A 20037-nucleotide genomic window follows, 5' to 3' on the forward strand; every position below is an offset into this window, starting at 1 on the left:
ACAGGCAGCACAAATACCGACTTTTCTGGTTTCCACCAGGGGGCAAGTACAAGTAGTTTCTTTAGGAAGCATAGGCAATACCAGTGGGGGGATGAGAAAGTGGGACTGGAAGGAAGACAACCGGGAAAGGATAAACTCTCAAGCCAGCTACACGGGGTGACTGGAGCTCAGTCCTAGGGGGAAAGGCTGGGAAACAGTGTAAAGTGCTTGCCACAGAATGTTCTCATCCGAGGGGTAGAAGAGCTGGGACATTTTACCCAGCTACCATCAGCCATTGGCTGAGGGCCACTTCCAAGAGATTTTTTTGTTTTGTTTTGAAATGAGCACACATTGCTTTGTAACAATAAACACAATGTATTTTGAGAATAAAAGTACCGGACCTGGCTCTATGAAGTATTATGGCAATAAATGAATGAATTAAGGGTTATTAAATGTCCAATTATCTCCAATAGCAATTTGTGCTATCATGATGTGTGATAAAGCATTTTTATATTATATTTCACATTACATTGTGACTTATCTGTGTATCTGCCTCTCCTTCAGCCAAAGCTTCTCCAAGACTGGGATGGATATTATTCATTGTTATATCCCCAGCATGTAGGTCAGGAATCGAGTAGGTGATGAGTGAATGTTGAATAACTGAGTAAACAGTGTGCTGAACAGCATTGAAAGATTTCGAGTTTAGTTACAAGCCATGATGTTGACAATCACAGTGTCCATCTTGCTCTTACCGAAGACATAGTCAGTGTACTTATATTTTTAAAAAAAACTTTGATTTGAAAAAAGCCATGGTTCTCAAACCTTTCTGATGATCAAAGCATCTGGGGGCTCCACTCAGATAGATACTCCACTCCAAACAGCCAAATCGAAATCTGACAGAAAGGCTCTCCAGTTGTAAATAACATTATGGCCAAAGTCCAGTCTACCACAGGAAATCCTTCAGGCAAAGTTAAGATAAAAAGGTCTGGGCCCAAGAATTTTAATTCTCGGGCACTTTCAGCCTGCATTGCAGGCAGCTGAGCCATTATCCTCTGTTTCAGGTAAAATGTCCACAGGCAAAGAGATGTAGAGACTGCAGAACTGGGGATTTGACCAGATTAAATGAGGTAGTAAGGCTCAAGGGGTATGTGCTCACCCTGAAAGCTTCTCCTATAGCTTGGAAGAGTGAATAGAAGTGTAGGATTGAATGGACTCTCCATTGCCTCTTATGGAATAGGTGTGTTATATGTGTGCTAAAGGTGTGCTAAATTTAGGAATAGGTGTGCTAAATCTAGTCCATATCTTTGTCACATAACCTCAATTTTAAGAGTTAAATGTGTGTCTAGGAATCTATAACATAAAAACCTTTTTTCTCATCTTAGATACATAATGGATCATCTTAATGATGCTTGACTCCACTTTCAATAGAAGTAGAAAGTCTTATTTGATTTCTCGTAACTGATCTTTCAGGAACATCTGGAAGTGAAATTTCACTGTGAAAAAATCAAGTTTCTGTGACTAAATACATAGAAATTAAAAATCATCAATCAGGTAGTCTAACTATCTCGGGTGAAATTAAAGGTGCAACCCCCCCCCCCACCAGTGCCACAGAATTCATAGCCTTAAGATAAGTCATATCCTTAAGAATATTTGGATTTTCTTATTATAGAGACTTAGCTATAGGCATCAATCTGGAATTCACCTTATTTGGAGTTGTCTTGGTGTGAAAGATTTGAGGGATCATTTAGACTACAGTAAATTTTTTTTCTGGACTGTCCTCTGGAGTTTTGATCAAACTGAAAGTGACTTTCCCCCTCCATAATGATACTAATCACTTTATTTCCCCTTTAATGCTTGAATCTGGTTACTCAATATGAGAAGAAAGAACTAAAATATTTCAAAGCGCTTGCCTCTAAGGAGCAGGACACAGAGCTGAGGGGAGAGGGAATGGGAGACTGCTGTGGGTCATAAGCTTGTAGTTTCAGCTGACCTTTTAAACTCAACACATAGATTGCTTTATATATTTTAAAGTTTCTATGAAGAAATAATGGTTTGTGGAACAAAAGAGAAAAGCTAAAAGAGAGAAAAATGGGAAGAGGTGGTGAGTCGGAGCTATAGTGCAAAAGAACTAGGACTCCAGGGAGATGAGGGTGATGAAGTGACCACTTCCAAGTCACGGGAAAACGTGCAGATAGGAAGAAGGCATTGGCAGGGACTGAGCGGGTTACAACGGACAGCCGTAGTGTTCTAAGTGAATAATTGAGCTTTGCACCTCACTTTTCAGGAATCTCAATCCTGAGAGCCAGACCCTCAAGTCTATAATTTAAGATTCTTCCACAAAGGAATGATTTTGCTTATTATGACAGGATGCTACCGGAACGACATGCAGGTCTTTCTGTTCCTAGACGAATTTCATGGTGCTGATAGCATTGCCTTAGGAGATAGAAAGTGGGAATGAAGTTGCTAAGTGTAGATGAAAAGGCCTCCTGGTACCTACTGGATTCCTAAAGGGTGAACCTGAGGAGACCCTGGGCTTCTAGAAACGGGTTAGAACAAAGAGAGTGGTTTATTCTCCTCTGGGTACTTGTGAGCTGCCCTTCCTCTGTGACTAAAGAGTTAGTGGTGTATCTGAGGACCTGGCTTGAGAAATACTTTTGCTTAGTTGCTGTGTGAACAGGCTCTCTAGCCTTTCTACTCCTTAGTTTCTTTCATAGTTAAATAGGGTTGCTAAGGGTGGTCATGGACCAACATGAAGATGTCTATATAAAAGGCTACCTGGCTGATGATGTGAAACAGCCATTTGTGCTTTTTGCTCTCCTTGTGTTGGGGGTATTTGGTACGTTATTACTCTTTGATCAAAAGGAACACGTTCACACAAGAAACCCACATTATCATGGGATTTGAGTTTTTAAACTTTTGTCCCAAAGTAAGGATTATAAATTTTATGATGTAATATGCATAGCAAATGTGAGAATTTAAAATGTAGCCTTTAACGCTGTTAAAACAAATGCTTATTTAATATGGACTAAACCAAGATCAGCAAAGAGCTCAAGTTTCATGGAGAGCATAAATTTGGACAAATTCCTGGATAAAAGGCTTATAATCTAATTAGCCATCAAGATTCCATAAATATTTATGAAGAAATCATAGGACTGGAAAGAATTTCAAGTTAAATGCAGATGTGATTTCTAAAAGAAAAAAGGCCTTTAGCTTCCTTGTTCACTGCAACTTCTTAAGTGCATTCAAATGTCATTGAAATGTTTTTTAAAAAATTTAACCACTTTAGCGTGACAAGCTGCCTGTAGCTGAATGGTTGACTGGCTATAAAACATTATTCCCCTTCAGCTATTAAAGCTGTCCTTGAAAAAGAATCTCTCAATTTCCTGCAAGATCACTTGTACTTCAATGAATAGCATTAAACCTCTTTGCTTCTGATAATGTCATGATTTTTTGACCTACAAGAGATACAAGTGGGAGGTCCCTAACTGAATTGCATCATCAGCTGAATATAAGTATGATTTTCTGGCCATCAGAGCCGCTCCTACACAGAACAAGCTGTAAGAGTATTTTCCTTCCTGGCACATGTTCAGATACAGGCTCAAAACTTGGTAGTGAGCGTGTTACCTCAGTTTCCCTAGATGCCCTGGCTCTAGGAAGCCAAGGAGAAGTTAGACATGCCTTAGACTGAAGAGAGTATTGGATTATTGGATATCTCGCCAACGACTTGCAAGTAAGTGCAACTGTCTACTGATATCAAGCCAGAGAATAGTAGGAACTCATGAGGTTTATTTTTCTATTTCACTGTGTCTCCACATCCCTTGAAGAAGACGGCAATCCACTGGGTGTGAATGTCTGTACTAAGGCTTCCTTATTGTGTGTCCTAGGACAAGTTGTGCAACCAATTCTAAATCTCAGTTTCCTTCCATGGAACGTGGGCACGTGAATGGTAGTTCCTGCCTTATACGATTATTATGGGATTCTTAAAGCAACTGGAGGACCTAGCCCTGCCTAGCACATGACAGGCATTCAAAAAATGTATTTATTTATTAAAAGGAGGAGAAAATAGTGCCTTGTAAGGGTATTTCCCCAAGCCCCAAGATCTTTTGTTTCTAGAAAGTTATTACTTTATTTCAAACTGTGTAAAAGTTCTTTTCTGAAATTCTAACTAGAGGACGAGGCCTTGGACTAGGTGACACATGGGGTAGTTTCCTGCCCTGAGACTCCATTATTGTGGGTGTTTGATTCATAGCATTCACTCAGGGAAAATATTTTTCTATTTCTTATCCCCATATATCAATAGCTTGGCGATCCTGGGTCAGCATCATGTAGAGTGAGGAGCTAGCATGGTGGAGTGGTACTCAGTGGAGTTTGGAGCCCAGGGGGCCTAGTTCATGTTTGAGCTTTAATACTTTTAGCCTGGTACCACCTGTGGTAAGTTACTTAACCTGAGCCTCAGTATCCACAAGTACAAAGTGAGGATAAAAGAATATCCAGAATTGTCTGTCACGAAGAGGTAATGAGTTAGTACATATTGTACCCCAGGGTCCTGGGTCTCCAGGAAACAATCTTTCTGCTGTTGCAGCTGCCACTTTTCAACCAGGTGTGCCTGCATGATTAAACACAGCCTCGCAGTGTTTTATCTTCACCCCGAACAGCAGGAATAGCCCCTGCCTTGCCTTGGTCTCAACACAAAACTGACGCAAGATTTTGAATTACACTCAGATTGGGTTACTATGAAGGCCTTAAATAAATTGCTTTGGCTACAGACAGTTTGGGCTCATCCACAAATCAGTGACAAAAGTACCCGACTTCCCAAGAGTAAAGCACATGATTCTGTGACTGACTTTACTTACCTAGGGAAGAACTTGTGAGTTTTATGCCAACAGCATTTGTATACATCTCTGCAGCGTTCTCTCCCTTTTTTAGAGCTGTTGTGGCAAAGTTGTCTTAGCATGCTGTGCTAAACTCAAGGAAATCGGATGTCCTAGTTATTCTTATGTTTAGGGCATTCTAGCTTCAACCTCACCATTAGTTTTGATTCTTGTCCTGGAGGGGCTTCTAACACCTTGGGGCTTGACCTATCACTTTGCAGGCACTGACCTATCACTGAGCTCTGCATGCTGTTTTTATTTTTGCATTGCCCAGATGGGTTTGGTCTGTGTCATGGGGAAGGTGGTCAATTAAGAGCTTCAGGCAGAACCCACATTTTTATTTATTTATTTATTTATTTATTTATTTATTTATTTATTTATTTCTTTATTGTGCTGTTTCATTCATTGCTCTCCTTATCTTATTATCCACATTTCTCCTTCAGTCTCAAGAGTGAATTTCCTCCTTATAAAGCCCTGCTGGCTGAAATGTAGGCTGCACCTGCTTGATTGCTTTGTGGCTTCTCTTGTGAACAGAAAAAAAAATTATGAAATTAATTCATATCTAAATCTGAAGCTTTTCTGAAAATTGATGTGAACAAATTAAGTGTCCTGGGAATTAGCAATGTTCAATAATTAATCCTTTTATCTGGGTGAATAAGGAGATGTTTAATAAGTTTTGCTGATGTTCTTTAAAAACAGTCCCTTATTAAGCAGAATTGTACAGTAGTGCTTCCCTAATTGGTGGTGTCTGGACATTGACAGGAAAAGTGGGAAACAGAACTGCAAGTGATGAGCATGAGGAACTTCTAGGCTCTGGCTGGGTAGCTCAGTTGGTTAGAGTGTCTTCCCAATGTGCTGAGGTTTCAGGTTCGATCCCCGGTCAGGGCACATACAGGAAGTAACCAATGAATGCAAAAATAAGTGGAACAACAAATTGATGTCTCTCTCTCCTCACTCTTTTTTTCCTCTCTAAAATCAGTAAATTTTTTAAAACAAGAACTTTTATTCAACAAAAGTTTACAGATCGCCTGGCATATGATAAACACTATGTGCATTTTGTAATTTGCCCCTTACAATGCTGACCCCAGTATAACCACAGTAAGACAAAGGAATAGACAGAAACACAGCGAGGCACAGGGACTTAATCTAATTTATGCACTTGTTCTCACCTAAGTCCAGATCCACACCTGTCAGACTCTAAAACCAGTGCTCAAGTCCATAAACTGGGGCTTTTTCGTGGAGATGCAGAGTGACATTTACTCCTGTGATGAGGTTTGCAGCTGAGCCAGGGAGGAAATCCTGCCATTCTGGTGGCATTCTGTGACATCAGACTGCTGCATAAGTTGTTGGTGAACCTGGCCAGGTTTCAATCTGTAGGTTACAAGCTAGCAAAGCAGAGAGAGAAAGGACATTATTGGAGAGGTGAGGAGCGAGGAGAGGGTGTTGAACCTAAGACAAACTTGAATCACTTCTTCCACTGTTCTCCTTGGAACAATTGTAAATATTCACCAGTGTTGTCATTTAGCACTGTGCTGGATGCTGTGAGAGGCGCAAAGACTTACAAGTCAACTCAGTCATGCAGTCTACAGTCCGGAAGGAAACATAACGCGTGCAACCATGGAAAGTTAACCAAAAACTATGGAGTTTGGCTGAAAGATAAAATGAGAGTGCAAACAGGAAACCATAGACTGGAAAGAGGCTAAGAGAGTGCCTTACTCATCCTGTCATTGATGTCCTCATGTTACCTGTGATTAAACACCACATCAATGGCTCAGCTAGTAAGCTACGTGGTGGGCAAAGGCAAAAAGGAAATAAAGGCATTCAGATGCATTTAGGGACCTCAACTTAGCAGGGGACTATGTTTACAATAAGGTATATTGATTTTTTGTTTGTTTTCCTTTAAGCATGGTACAATTTGAAAAGATAATACCTTGAGATGATTGTCAAGAATAGTCTGTTTCATGCTGTGCCAGATTCTGGGCCAGAAGAAGCTGGTGCTGAGAGGACACAATTGGGATTCAAGAGGAAAGACTGAACAGGAGGTTGCACTGATTTAACAGAGTAAACAGAATGCTTTTATCACCTCATCACTACTGGAGACGGCACACAAACATAAAGAAGATGCATGTTTTAGTCTAAGGGATTTAAACAAATAAGAAAAGTCATTTTAACATTCCCACCACTCCCACTTTAATCAGCTACTAAATCTTATTTGCTCTTCTAATTATCTCCTTTTTTTTTAATTTGGAGAGAGAGAGAAACATCGGTTTGTTGTTCCACTTATTTTTGCATTCATTGTTTGATTCTTGTGTGTGCCCTGATCGAGGATCACACCCACAATCTTGGACTATAGGGATGATGCTTTAACCAACTGACCTACCTGGCCAGGGCCTCTTCTAATTATCTCTTGAATTCACTCACCTGTCTATCTCTGTTGCTTTATCCTTACCCCAAGCCACCTTCTCCTCTTATCTAGATGATCACAGGACCCTTCAACTGACCACTTCATCCTCATATTCACTCTTTTTTGGGGGGTAGAGGGTAGATATAAATTTTAATGTGTGTGTGCATGTATGTATGTGTTTTACAAAGTCACAGGGGAATCACGTGGTGCTGTCAGCGTTGGATGCAATCCTGGGTTACAAATCTGCACACTCCTTTGCATCTGGTCATGAGATGGTAGAACAGGTCATCTCTCCTTTATTGTTTACTATGACACCCATGTTATCGTCAAAGTAAAGAAACATGCCATCTTTTCTCTGGTATGACTTTCGCTGTTAAATTACCACTGCTGGATGTACCTTCTTTCTGAGCTCTGGGGTGCCTTTTAGACTGTGGCCATCACTATGTCCCCACACCAGCAGCAGGAAGTCTGTTCAGTTGTCCCTTGATCTCCTTCACAGAGGTGATATACAGAGTTTTGGGCTCTATGTCGTCAGCATGGTTGATCACAGCTCCTATCTGAAGATCCAGGGAAATCTGGAATTTCGCACTGAGGACCCACCACGTCCTCACTTCGACATCCTGAACTCTGGAAAGGGACAGAAAGGACCGTGTTTATTCTTCTCCCATAGTTCCAAGCCACTCTCTATATCCTGAACAATCCTTTGTAAAAACAAATCAGGGCATAGCAGTTTTTTTCTTAAAACCTTTTAGTAGCTTACTAGTATCCTTAGAGAACTAATTCCAAACTTTTTAACACAGCCTACGTGGCCCTGTATCACCTGGGCCCTTTCTTCTCTAGCCTTGTTCCATGTCCCATTGCTGGCACTCTTCATGTTTCAGCCATGTGGCCATACTTTGTCTTATTTCAGGTACTTCCCATGTGCTATCTATCCCTTTGGTCAGTGATCCAGTTCCCGCTACCCTCTTAAGTCCTTTGCATCCACAGATCACTTCTTTACAGGAGCCTCCCCTGGCTCCCTAGACTGTTTACAAGTTAACCCCATTACAGGACTCACAGAGACATTGTTTTTATCTCACTTGTAATTGTTTGTTTAATGTCATCTTTCCAAGAGACACTTGGGGTACAGTTGGTGAACAAAATAGGCATGGAGTTGTGAAACTTACATTTTGGCAGCTAGAGAGAGATAATAAAATATAATGAATTATAAAGTATGTTGGATCACAAGTGGTATAAGTAAAAGAGAAAGATGTAGAGTAAGATCAGGAATGCTAGATGAGGGAAGCAGGTTGTGATATTAAAGAGAATGGTCAGTGTATCTCCACATCATGTACAAATTAATTCAAGAAGTGCTATGTTAAATGTAAAAACTAAAACTATAAAGCTATAATTTTGTATAAAGCCTGGCATGGAATAGTAAGGCCTCAATACATGTATATTAAAGAGACAAGTGGGCAATATTGCCATTATCATTATTATACTCACTCAAAATTCTATGTTCGCCTCCATCACAGAGTATATGCAATCCTCCCATGATTGCACAGCCGCGCAGGCAAAGCCGGGTTGGCACAAGTGTTGTCGGAACTCTTCTCTGAAGCCTCTCATGGAGAAAAGGAATTTCTCTCACTTCTTTTTCCTGTCTCTTTTGAAACCCCAAGAGTACCCAGCAGAGCTAATTAGTTAACCTGTCGTGAGGGCACAGGGACTTCCTGGCAGGGATTCCTGTGGGTGCCCAAGGACCAGGGATCTAATGACAAAAACAAACCTACTCTGTTCCAGAGGGTTGACATGAGGATAGATTGGTATCTCAACTCATGACTCCTCTTCCCTTCCCTTCCCTTCCCTTCCCTTCCCAACAAACAACTTGGCTCCTAGGCAGCTTAGCTTTAAATTGGAAAATGCAGCCTTGCCTGGCAGAACAACAGTATCACAGCCTCCCCACTGCGCAGAACAGCTTGTGAAATGCATCCCTGCAGGCAAGGCCATAAAAGGCTGTCTAATATCCTGGAACCACCACCCGCTAAAGGACCTCCTGTATATTTTCTTTAGAATTCTACTCTATGGATGCATTTCCTCTTTTCTCCAGTAATTTCTCACCCTCAGTTAATCTTGTGTGTGTGTGTGTGTGTGTGTGTGTGTGTGTGTGTATGGTTTTTTTTTTCCTCTCCACTTAATTTGTGATCCCATCTCTTGGGTCATTAGAAACAACTGTGGCTCCAGAGATGAGGACCAGATGAGGATTCAAAGGGAAACATAGAAGAACCAATGACTAGGAAGTCTGAAAAGGCAGTCTGGCCCCTCTGACCTTAATAAGATAAATTCCCTTTCTAGGCTGTTTCAGAAGGGCCAGGTTTAATTAGCAGTTCTCATCTATCCCTTCTCTCTACTTATCTCTCAAAAATATGAAAACTGGATTGAAGCCAGCTCATGCATGGGTCTAATCTCTTACCTAGATGATAGCGGTCCCCAATAAGTCTCCCTAAATCCAGTAATCACCTACCACCACCCATCTGACATTCTGCAAGCCAAAGGAAATGAGTAAAATCTTTACCTTTAATGTACTCAGTGCTACAACATAGATCATGGTGACAACATCACTGTAAAGTTTGTTGTTAACTGCAGTCACTTTGGAAATTATATTTGAAATTGTATAATCAGAGCCAGATGCAAGAGAATGCAAATACTCAAGAATGTTTAAGAATCACATTCACTGTTTTTCAGTTGAGAGCAATGGCAGCATATTCTCTGCCTATTTTCTGCCCAGACTTGAAGCTGAGTGCAACTTTCCCTGGAACTTACATGGTGTCTTGTACCCTTCTGGGGTGGGTGCGTGCATGCATGTCTCTGTGTCCTTTGTGTTGTTCTTGTTGTTCTTGCTTCAGGGCATCAAGGTTTCAGTTTAACTGAGCACCAAAACCTCATTTCCTTCTAGCCTTTGATTTTATTGAAGGAAACATTAACTATGTTTTAATTAAGAAAAGCTCTTTGTGCCCTGCTACTTCTTCCAGCTGTGACTTTTTTCTCCTGGTAGAAAATTAGGGGTAACCAATATCAACAATTAAAAAAAAATAAGACAGTGCTCTGCCTGTCTGGCATATATTTTTCTATTAAGCACTTCCCCTGGTGGTGGCCCATAATGTGATCTCAGGTACGTGTTCCCATCAGCCGTTTAGACAATAGCATGCCCTCGGCTTGCTTCCCAACATCAGGCCATTTGCTGACCTTTGTGTTCAGCGGCATCCTTCTGCTCTGTGTTGCTTTGAAAAGACTAGTCTCTAACAGAAAGCTTACTTTTAAGAAGACTTGGATATTTCCCCCCCACTTTACTTTAGCTTTTGTTATATTTAATTAAGGAACATATCTTTTAAAGCAGCAATCTAAACTTTATTTTTAACAATCAAAAAGACCCAGAGGTAGAATTCAGTGCAATAATGTTGCCTTTCAATTTTACATTTCGAAATATGTTCTGGTTCACATTTTGATTCCCAGGCCTTCCTGACACTTTATTTTTCATTGTTGTTTGGGCCCAAGGTACAGTGGGTCTGACCTGGATGGAGTAAGCAGAAGGGACTGACCCAAGACCAACATTAGGACTGTATTATTGAGTTCATGCAAGATCTAGGAAGGACTGACCCAAGACCTAGATTAGGACTGGGCTGGGATCTAAGGGGCTGACCCACCCAGGGCAAGTGTGATATCAAACAATAGAGCTAAGCAGATTAAGCTCATTGTTAGTGACAGCATCTGTCACCTACTATGTGCTGGGTGCTTTGCAAGGTGCTAGGGGTACAGTGCTGAGCAAGATAAACTCGGCCCAGCCACATGGAGCAAAGCCGCCTGCCATTGTAGAAAAGGAACAGATATTAAACAATTATACAGTAAACATTATGGAGGAGGAGGATGAAGTTGTATAAAAGAGAGATAGGAACCAGTCAGACAGTTAAGAAAACTTCCCCACTGAAAACAGTGTTTAACTGCAGGCCTGAAGGAGGGGCAGACATTTGCTGGGCACCTACGGAGGCAGGAGGAGTACTCAGGGAGGCGTAGGTGAGAGGGCCCGGATGTGACGAAGAGCTTGGCGTGTTGCACAAACTCAGTGAGTGGCTGAAGTACAGGAAGGTTGGGGGTGGGCAGGGGGTGGTGATTGTTATAAAATGGGACTGGAGAGGTTTAGGAGAGTCAAAAATTATTGTAAACTTAGACGTTAGCCAGGTGACATTCTGCCTCAGTTCTGAAAGACCCAGCAGCAGGGACCCAGACATCAAGTAATACTCAAGTCACAAGAGGCAAAACGGCCATCTTGCAGACTGCCCAGTCAGGCTCAGGGTAGAAGTGTGAGCCAGGCATGCTGTATGCTTGAAGGACTCCCCGAGGTAAATGGGAAAGCTGAACCCTAGTCACTGAGTGAGGTCCAGACAGCAATGCAGGCTCAGAGGGAGACTGAGGTTTTATGAGAGGAATTAATCGGATTTAAGCAGTAGGGACAAAGCTAATGACTGGTCACAAGGACCAGGACAGTGTACAATGGGAGCCCTGAGGGAATCAGCAATGACATTTGGGTCTAAAAAGCCACTCACAAGCAAAGTGGGGGACCAGGTATCCTCACAGGGCCCCTGGGTCCTGTGTATTTTGTGGGGATTTGACTCAATTCTGGATTTCACTGGATTGTGGGTTTTATGCCCTTTATATCTCTCTGATTTAATGTGGGCTAGTTCAAGGACTGGACCATGGATTTAGCTATGAGACACTATTGAAGGGGACAGATTAGAGAAAAAAGGGAGTGTCCATGCCACCCTCCTGTCATACATGGGTTTCACACTGTTACTCTTTACAAGCTTTGAAAAGCATCTCTAAAACTTAACAAAGCCAAGTATTCCTCTTGAAAGCCTCAGCAGTACCGTCATAAATCCCATGCCATCTCATGATGAAATCTGTTTTGTACTCATCTACAATCCCATTTAATTTGTTCCTATCCCTTAATGTCTTTGTTGCTTAAAAAAAAAAAAAAAAGGATTTCCAGTGTCAGAGAAATTAAATGCAAACCGTGATCCTGCTTGGAGATAATGTACTGAATAGAAGTGATCCAGAACGGTGTGTGTGTGGGGGGGCATGCTCTGTGTCACCAAGGAGGTGACTGACTGGTTCACCTGTGCTAATGATGGATACGATGGATTTGGGGATTGATAACTGACTACATATTTTTAATATATTTTATCTTACATAAAATGTAACTCTCACAACTCATTTTTTCTGACCTTTTGATTTTCCCTTTTCTACTGAAATCCCCCACCTCCACCTTACCTCCAAATAAGACTTGGGTCACATAGAAATTAAGCTTTATTTTTTCCCCATTCTAGACCTCATCTCCTTTTAATCTTACACCACCTACTTCTAAAGAATGAACTTATAGAAAGTTTTACCACGCTGAATGTTGTAAGTCTCATGTCAAAGGCATCTTTGACGTGGCCTGAGGATGGATTGTGTTGTCACATTCTTGCTTCCAGAGTCTCCTGACACCAGGGAAAAGTGCAATGCTCAGTGGCCCGGAATCTCAGTAAATACTCAGTATTCTGTATCAGACAAATTAAACGGCGGGTGGGGGTCGGGGGAGAGGAGAATACGCTGCAAGGAGTACTGCTCAGTGCCACTAGTGGTCCCTGTGGAGAACTGTTTTCATGCTGGAGTTAATAATTAACCCACACTGAAGTCCTCTACCTTCTGTCTGGTGAGCTGGGTCTTTTCATTTTGGTTGGTAGAAACAGAAAGTATTCATGGCCTTGTGTGAGCCTTGATGATTATTCTCTCTAGCCCTTAGGTTGTTTCTTCCCGTGCTTGTCAGTACTGTGCTGAAGGCTCCAGGGGAGCCTCTGCAGAGCAGCCCGGCTCTCCATGCAGGCTTCTCTGGTGCTCTGGGTTCTCTGTGAGCGCCAGTTGCTTTGGCCTCCCCACATTCCCAGTTCTATCAGCCACCTTTCTGAGTTCCCCCTCTCTGTGTGTGGCCTGGAGACTGTCTCCAGGCAGTAAACTAGGGCGATCACAGGGCTCACTTCTTTTAGTTCCCATCTTTAGGGACCACTGCCCTTCATTGCCTCAAGTTTAATGCCTGGAATACCATTGTCTCATTTATTTTGTCTGTATTTTTCAGTTGTGTCAGGCGTGAAATCCAGTCACAGTCATTTCCTCTTGGCTGGAAGCAAAATCCCTCCAGGGCTATTTTAAGGTTGTTTAAGATTGTTTTCTGCAGCTGGTTTTTGGAGGCTCTGTTTCATAGGATAATAAACATGTAAAGAGTAATCTGATAGTAAATTTTTATTTTGTAGCAAAATGAAAATTTAAAACTTTTTTTCTTGAAGTTATTTTTTTTCTGTGTCACTAATTTAATTTACAATCATTTTAGTTGCCCTGGAAAGAAATTTTTGGAATTAAGAAAATTTTACCTACAAGTCATTTTCAAGTTAGTTAAATTGTTATAGACACTTAATTTAGTAATAAATGGACTTGTAAAAATCTGACATCTTTAGGTATATACTTACATATTTATTCATTTAGTTTTGCATTGTTTGGGTGCCTTTCTGTTCACTTCCTTTATTTTCATGGGCTCCTAAATAGCTCACGGGCCCTGGGGACTGGGCCTATGTAGTACTTAATGTATACTTAACGTATGATGCTTTCCTCTGGAGTTCAGAGTGGTAGTAACAACCACTTACAGGAGCTTTGGTATGACCCGAATAATTATCTCTGAACTTGAGATGCCCTTCACTTCCCCAAATGTCAGTAAGGCACCTCAGTAATTTTCAATAATTTTCTCTGTAAATTCCAAGCCAGAAGAGGTTTGTCCTATTTGGCTCAACTGTGACCTTTATCGCAGGTGGAGCAAGTTCATCACCAACTCAGAGTTTCTCATGTTCTAGAGCCTCAGCTCTCTGTCCGCCTAAATTAGTGGTTCTCCACCAGGGGCTGTATCCACCCCTGTTGCTCTTCTCTCTTAAAGGGGATAGGTGGCAGTGTCTGGGGACATTTTTAGTTGCCACAACTTGGGAGCAAAAGGGGTTGCTACTATTGGTATCGTGTGGGTAGATGTAACGAAACATTCAACAGGGTTCAGCATAGCCCTGTAATTGGTGCTGACTCTGTCACACATAATGTTAAAATTGATCAGAGAAAGTTTCAGTCAACATGTCTGAAGTTAGTAACTCAAAATGAAAAGGAAATGTATTTTCAAGTTTCATTCTGGAAAAGGCAAGGAAGGACGTCGTTAAAGGAAAAACACATTAGAAAACATTAACATGAATTCATGACCTTTAAGAAAAGTATGGTTGGCCAGTCTCAGGAACTCTCTATATCACAGCCCATAAGAACTGTTGGGAAGAACCCAGGGGTACGAGACAAACGACACTCGACACACGTTAAGTGTGGCTCTGTGTAGAGAATCGGAGATGAAACAGAAGACTCTTTTTACCTGGCCTTAGAAGTTTCATAAAAACCTAAAATCTCAACTTTGCTGCTTTGTTTTTTAAAGAGGATCCAAAATTAAGTCAACTCCTAATAGAATGTTTTCAGTTCAAAATAGGACAGAGGTCTGTAAAATTATGTTATTGCACAGATACTCCATTCTCATAAGTTAAGGGAATGTATTATGTCAGTGTTTTGTGTTTGGAACACGCACACACGCGAGCACGCACAGTCACGGGGCTGAAGGAACCAGCGAGGGGGATCAGTGATGCGTTAATCCAAAGTAGTTAACAGCCGTGTATCGAAGGGAGCCAGGGCAAAGAGTGGTCACAGCAGGAAGTCAGAGGTTAGTGCCTTCGGTACCAACGTCAGCAAGGGCAGAAACAAATAAGACCTAAAGTTGCAAACCAGGAGGATGCGGCGAGGAAAGAGGCGATCCACGCAGAAGGGACACTACCAAATGTTCTGCAGCCACAACTGTTTCAGGGCACGAGGGCAGTCTGCTGGGTTGAGGCACGGTGAAGCACCAGGCCACTAGAATTCTGCTGATTGCAGCTAGGTGCACAGGGCTCCCTATCTGAGCATTTGGTCTCTAAGGCTGCTCATGGCTGGCGTATATCATTTCCTTTTCCCTGGAATGGTTATTCGACTTGACTGTGTTGTAGATCACTGTTTTGCATTGTTTGTATACAGCTTGCTTATCTACAGGGTTGCTGATTGTTTTTTATGTAAATACTCAAGGGACTGCTAGACATACGGTCTTACACCATGTTACGTATTTCCGTTTCAGCCTGGACAGTCGCAGACGGTGCAGCCTTGCTACATGGTGTAAGAAATGGCTGTAGGAAACAACACTCAGCGAAGTTATTCCATCATCCCATGTTTTATATTTGTTGAGGTATGTGTATTTTTTTTTTACCTGTATGGATAAGTTGGAATAATAGTAGCAATTTTTATGCTGAGGACTTGGATTAAAATTATTTAATCTTGTGATTGATAATTAAATTTTGATAGCCCAGATATAATTATTAGTGCAGCATTTAAATTCATTTGTTTTCAGAAAATCAATATCATGTTTCAGGAATTCAATGAACCAGACAAGTTTACAGATGATGTCAGTTGATGGTCTTTTGCCTTGGAGCCCAAATACAGAAAGCAAAATCTTAAAGCTGACTATCTCCAGTGGGCATTTTTCTTTAGTAGGAGCTTGGATAGTGTGCAGTTTTCTTTGGTGATGAGTGACTTTGTTGAGTCGCTCCAAGTTTGTACCAGCAAACAGTTTCTCCAGCATCTTTTTGGTTAAACTTCTTGCACCCCTTCCCCATTGGATCTCCCTCCCTATGTGTTTGCTATGCAGGAGAAAAAGACATGGAAATTTTAAGAAATGTGGAATCACATGATGCAAACAAAAAGCTATTGTGGGTTATCTCAAGATAAGATGTTGGTTTTCTAGAGACAATGATATTTCTGCCTTCTTAACAGTTTGGACGTCTAATGGGCTATTTACTTGTTTGTTTTTAATCCTAAAGATCAGGTTTCAAATATGACAATGTAAAGGGCAGAAAAATAAATGTCTCAGTTTCCTTTCTGGGTAACTGCCTGGGTAGTTTGCACATCCCAAGGGCCAGTTGTTGCAGGTTCTTGTGGGATCTTTTTAGCTGAGTGTGACAGGAACATGGATGTTGATTTAATACCCATGTTAAAGCAGACATCTGGGTTAAGCCCCTATTTATATTACTAGAAGTAAACTTTCAGTACACTTGTTTAAACACATTGTATGAATCAATATAACAAATACTTTTATCTTCTACCTCTTGAAATAACTTCAGCTGGTTATATAGTCAGTTGGATAATTTTGAGCATTCTGATTTTTGGCCAATAATATATGTGTTTGGCTGATCCATGAGTTTCACCTTATAGTCACCCCTTAGTAGTTTAGATGAACAAATATTACTTGATGATTTACTTTCTGGTGATATTTGTGAACCTGTTTGTATTCCAGAGTAATGTGGAAATAGGAAATTAGAGTGGGATATTAATAGGAGTCAAGTCACACATAGACTCAAGCATCTCTCTCCATAAGTGCATGTTCTTAATACTCTTCCTTTAACTTGCTATGTAAGAACGAGAGTAACTCCATTCAGAGAATAACTATACATCCTGTGTATTATGGTTCTAGTTACTGTGGTTCATATTGAAGTTATAATGGAGGAAAGGAGTCCTTTCTCCTGCTGCTCATGCAGGAAAGAGCAGAAGGCTATAGCATTAGTTTTCAATGTTAAAACTTTCTTTTGTCACAAGACAAATAAATTTTTAAAGTGAGTTGGGGGAAATTGGGGTATAAGTCATCCATCATCAACTTTGTCCTCCCAAAAGCGATTTTATTTGACATTTTCTTAAAAATCAAACAGGAACCAAACCTCAAAGTAAGATGTTTAATTTATTGCTGGCAGCTATCTCTCTGATGATTTGGAGCCCGCTAATGTTTGAATGATGAGCTTCACTGGAGGAGCAGGCAACATGAGACATAAATCAGTTTCTCTGTGCCTTTACCTGACACAAACATAAATATAAGTCGAAAACTCTGGGAGAGAAAATGTAGCTTATTCTTTTTCTTGCTGTATTATGCTTCATGTGCATGGAAATTTAAGATGCATCAGTGATTTCTCTCAGAAACTAGCCGGAGAAAGAAAAATAATACAACAGACATCCCTGACCCAACTACCAAAACCAAATCTTAAAATTTTGCCATATATTCATCAAATTTTTTTTCAAGGAAATAAAATGTTATAGCTATAGCTAAAGTCCTACTGTCCTGGACCCAGAAGTAACTATATGTAAAATTAGAGACTTCATTCCTCTGCATGATTCTCATGTATATTTTCATATTTTTCTTCATGTATATGTATACATAATTAATATTTCAGGGAGATTTTAAATAAGTGATACCATACCAAACTTTTCTTTCTTTTTTTTTTTTTTTGCAACTTGCCTTGTCATTCAAAATCAAGTTTCTGAGATTTATCCAGATTGTCAATTATTCATTTTAATTGTTGCATTTTTTCCTATTGAGTGAATATACCTCCTGAGGGACAATTTGGTTAATTCTTTTTTGTTTGTTTTCCTATTTTTTCACTTTTATAAGTTTATTTTTTTTACTCTTAAGACTTTTTGCAGAAAAATTCTTATTTTTGTCTTCATGTGCATTTTTGTGTAAGGGCTTCCCTTGGACTGACACCTAGGGTGGAATTGCTGGGGTATAATTACATTTTCGAGTTGTTTGTTGCTGCATTATAGGAACAATGTTGATTTTTAAAATCAATTTCTTGAAAAAAACTTTGTTAAACTCTGTGAGTGTGTCTGTAATTTTGTTAGATTTTCTTTTCAGACAGTTACATCATTTGCAGGTAGTAGCAGATTTGTTTCTTCTTTTCTGATTGTTATGACTTTAGTTTGTTTTTCTTGTCTTATTGTTGTGGTTAAGACCTCTAGTATTATACTGGATAGAAGCAGGGGTAGAAGACATCCTTTCTTTGTTGCTGATTTTAAATAAGTGTGGACTTTCACTTCTTATTTTTCTGTTCTCTTCCTGCTAGATTAGATGACTTTTTAATTTTCTGTTGTGTTTTAAATTTTAGATTATATTTCTATTCTTTTGAACTTACTATTAAATTTTAACCTCAATATTTTAAGTTTTTCTATTTAATCATTAGCTCTAAGCTTCTCAAACAATTGATGATGTTCTTAGGTCACTTTGAGATTCTGGGTGTCATTCTTGATTTTTATATATTATTTAAATTTTTCATTTAATTTTTTTTCAGTCAGGGCTTTTTTTTGTATTTACATATTCATCAGTTTTTTTACTCACCATCGCTCCTTTTATTCTCCCCTTCCTTCAGGGTTTAATTTCCTTGTAAAATTTATCCTTTAGTAGTTCTTTCAGCAAGGGTCTAGCGAGTTATAAACATTCTTAATATTCATCTGAAGTTGTCTTTATATTAATAGCTTGGCACTTAATTCTAGATTGAAGAGTTTATTTTCCACCCTAAGAATTTTGCAAGTTATCCCTTTCCTCTCTCTACTCCTCCAGACTTTATTGTTGCTGTGAAACTCTTCTCTCTGATTACTTTAAGATACTTTTTGTTTCCAGTTCCTTTTAAATCTCTCTCTCTCTCTCTCTCTCTCTCTCTCTCACACACACACACACACACACACACACACACACACACACTGCAGTTTCAGAATTTATACTTGTTGGGACTTGTTTTCATCTTGAGTATGAAAAGCCCTGTTTGTACCAAATTCTATAAAACTCTCCTTTTCAAATGTTCTCTCTCCTTTATTCTTTTTATTGTATTTTTTCTGCAACATCTATTTGATGTATTATTTCTTCTTATTCTTTCTATATTCAGTGTCTCTTAAGCCATCTTATTTTTTTTTAATTTCTAGAAGTTCTATGTACTTTTTAAAAAATCTACCTGTTTTGATGCTATGGTTTTTCTTTTATGTTCTTTCAGAGTATGCTGTTATCTGAAATTATTGGTGTTCTAATCCTCCTGAGTATTCTGTCTGCTGTCTCTAGCTCATGGGTGATTATTACCTTGCTTATTTTTGTAATTTGTCTTCAGCTTATTTTTAGCAGAACTTGCTTCTCCTGTAGGATTCATGTGGGTTGTTTTAAGAGTACGTCTTTGAAGGAATTTTACATGCATGTTTCTCTTGGGCTCAGGCTTCTATATCCAGAATCCAAACATGCACATTCCTAAAGTATGATTAGTCAAAGTTCAGTTTCCTTGTAGTCTTCCTGTGCTAGCAGGTGGATGTCTATAGAATTCATTTTCTCTGAAATGAAAAGCAAGATTTCAGGAATTCTGGCTTTTACACTGGAGTCTCAGTTCCAACTCAAGTCCTCATGACCTATTTCCACAGACATTAAAGACCAAATCCTGTTCCTGAGATTGACATGTACCTCTTTCTCTGTTCCCACCTAGATCCACTATACCATCAGTTTATTCAGTTATTACGCTTACTTTAGTAACCTTTTTGACTTGGCTCACCTGTGAATTAAACAAAAAAAAATACAATGAAAAAACACTAGCCATTGTTTGTAGATGCTGCAGCAGAATGTTTTCATACTATTTTTGTCTCTGAATGCATTCATTCATTTAACACACATTTTTTTACTACCTATTTTTCCCCAAGGCATTATGTGGTTTGCCCCTCTTGCAAACTTTACATACCAAATAGGCTTCTGTAACTTGGATCTCACTAAGTTTTTTATAGAACCAGGATTGTTGGGCCATGCTTGCCATGTGTGTAGGGGCTGGAGAG

At 39.9% G+C, this 20037-nt stretch overlaps 1 protein-coding gene and 1 pseudogene across 4 annotated transcripts in view; one reads left to right on the forward strand and one right to left on the reverse strand.

The window, feature by feature from the left end:
* Positions 1–20037, forward strand: part of PLPPR1 (phospholipid phosphatase related 1) — a 237688-nt gene that overhangs the window by 107611 nt on the left and 110040 nt on the right. Inside the window, exons 1-2 of one of the 4 annotated variants that reach the window (XM_045840449.1) lie at positions 15023–15052; positions 15497–15604. In XM_045840449.1, coding sequence (XP_045696405.1) covers positions 15542–15604 — 63 coding nt within the window. In that variant the 5' untranslated portion in view covers positions 15023–15052; positions 15497–15541. Of the gene's footprint in view, positions 1–15022; positions 15053–15129; positions 15266–15496; positions 15605–20037 lie in introns of those variants that run through there. The other 3 variants (XM_045840448.1, XM_045840447.1, XM_045840446.1) reach the window with 3 other exon arrangements.
* On the reverse strand, positions 7454–7873 carry LOC123819812 (annotated as a pseudogene).

This window comes from Phyllostomus hastatus, unplaced genomic scaffold (genome assembly GCF_019186645.2).
Source record: "Phyllostomus hastatus isolate PE091 unplaced genomic scaffold, TTU_PhHast_1.1 phas_contig_34, whole genome shotgun sequence".
Lineage (NCBI taxonomy): Eukaryota > Metazoa > Chordata > Mammalia > Chiroptera > Phyllostomidae > Phyllostomus > Phyllostomus hastatus.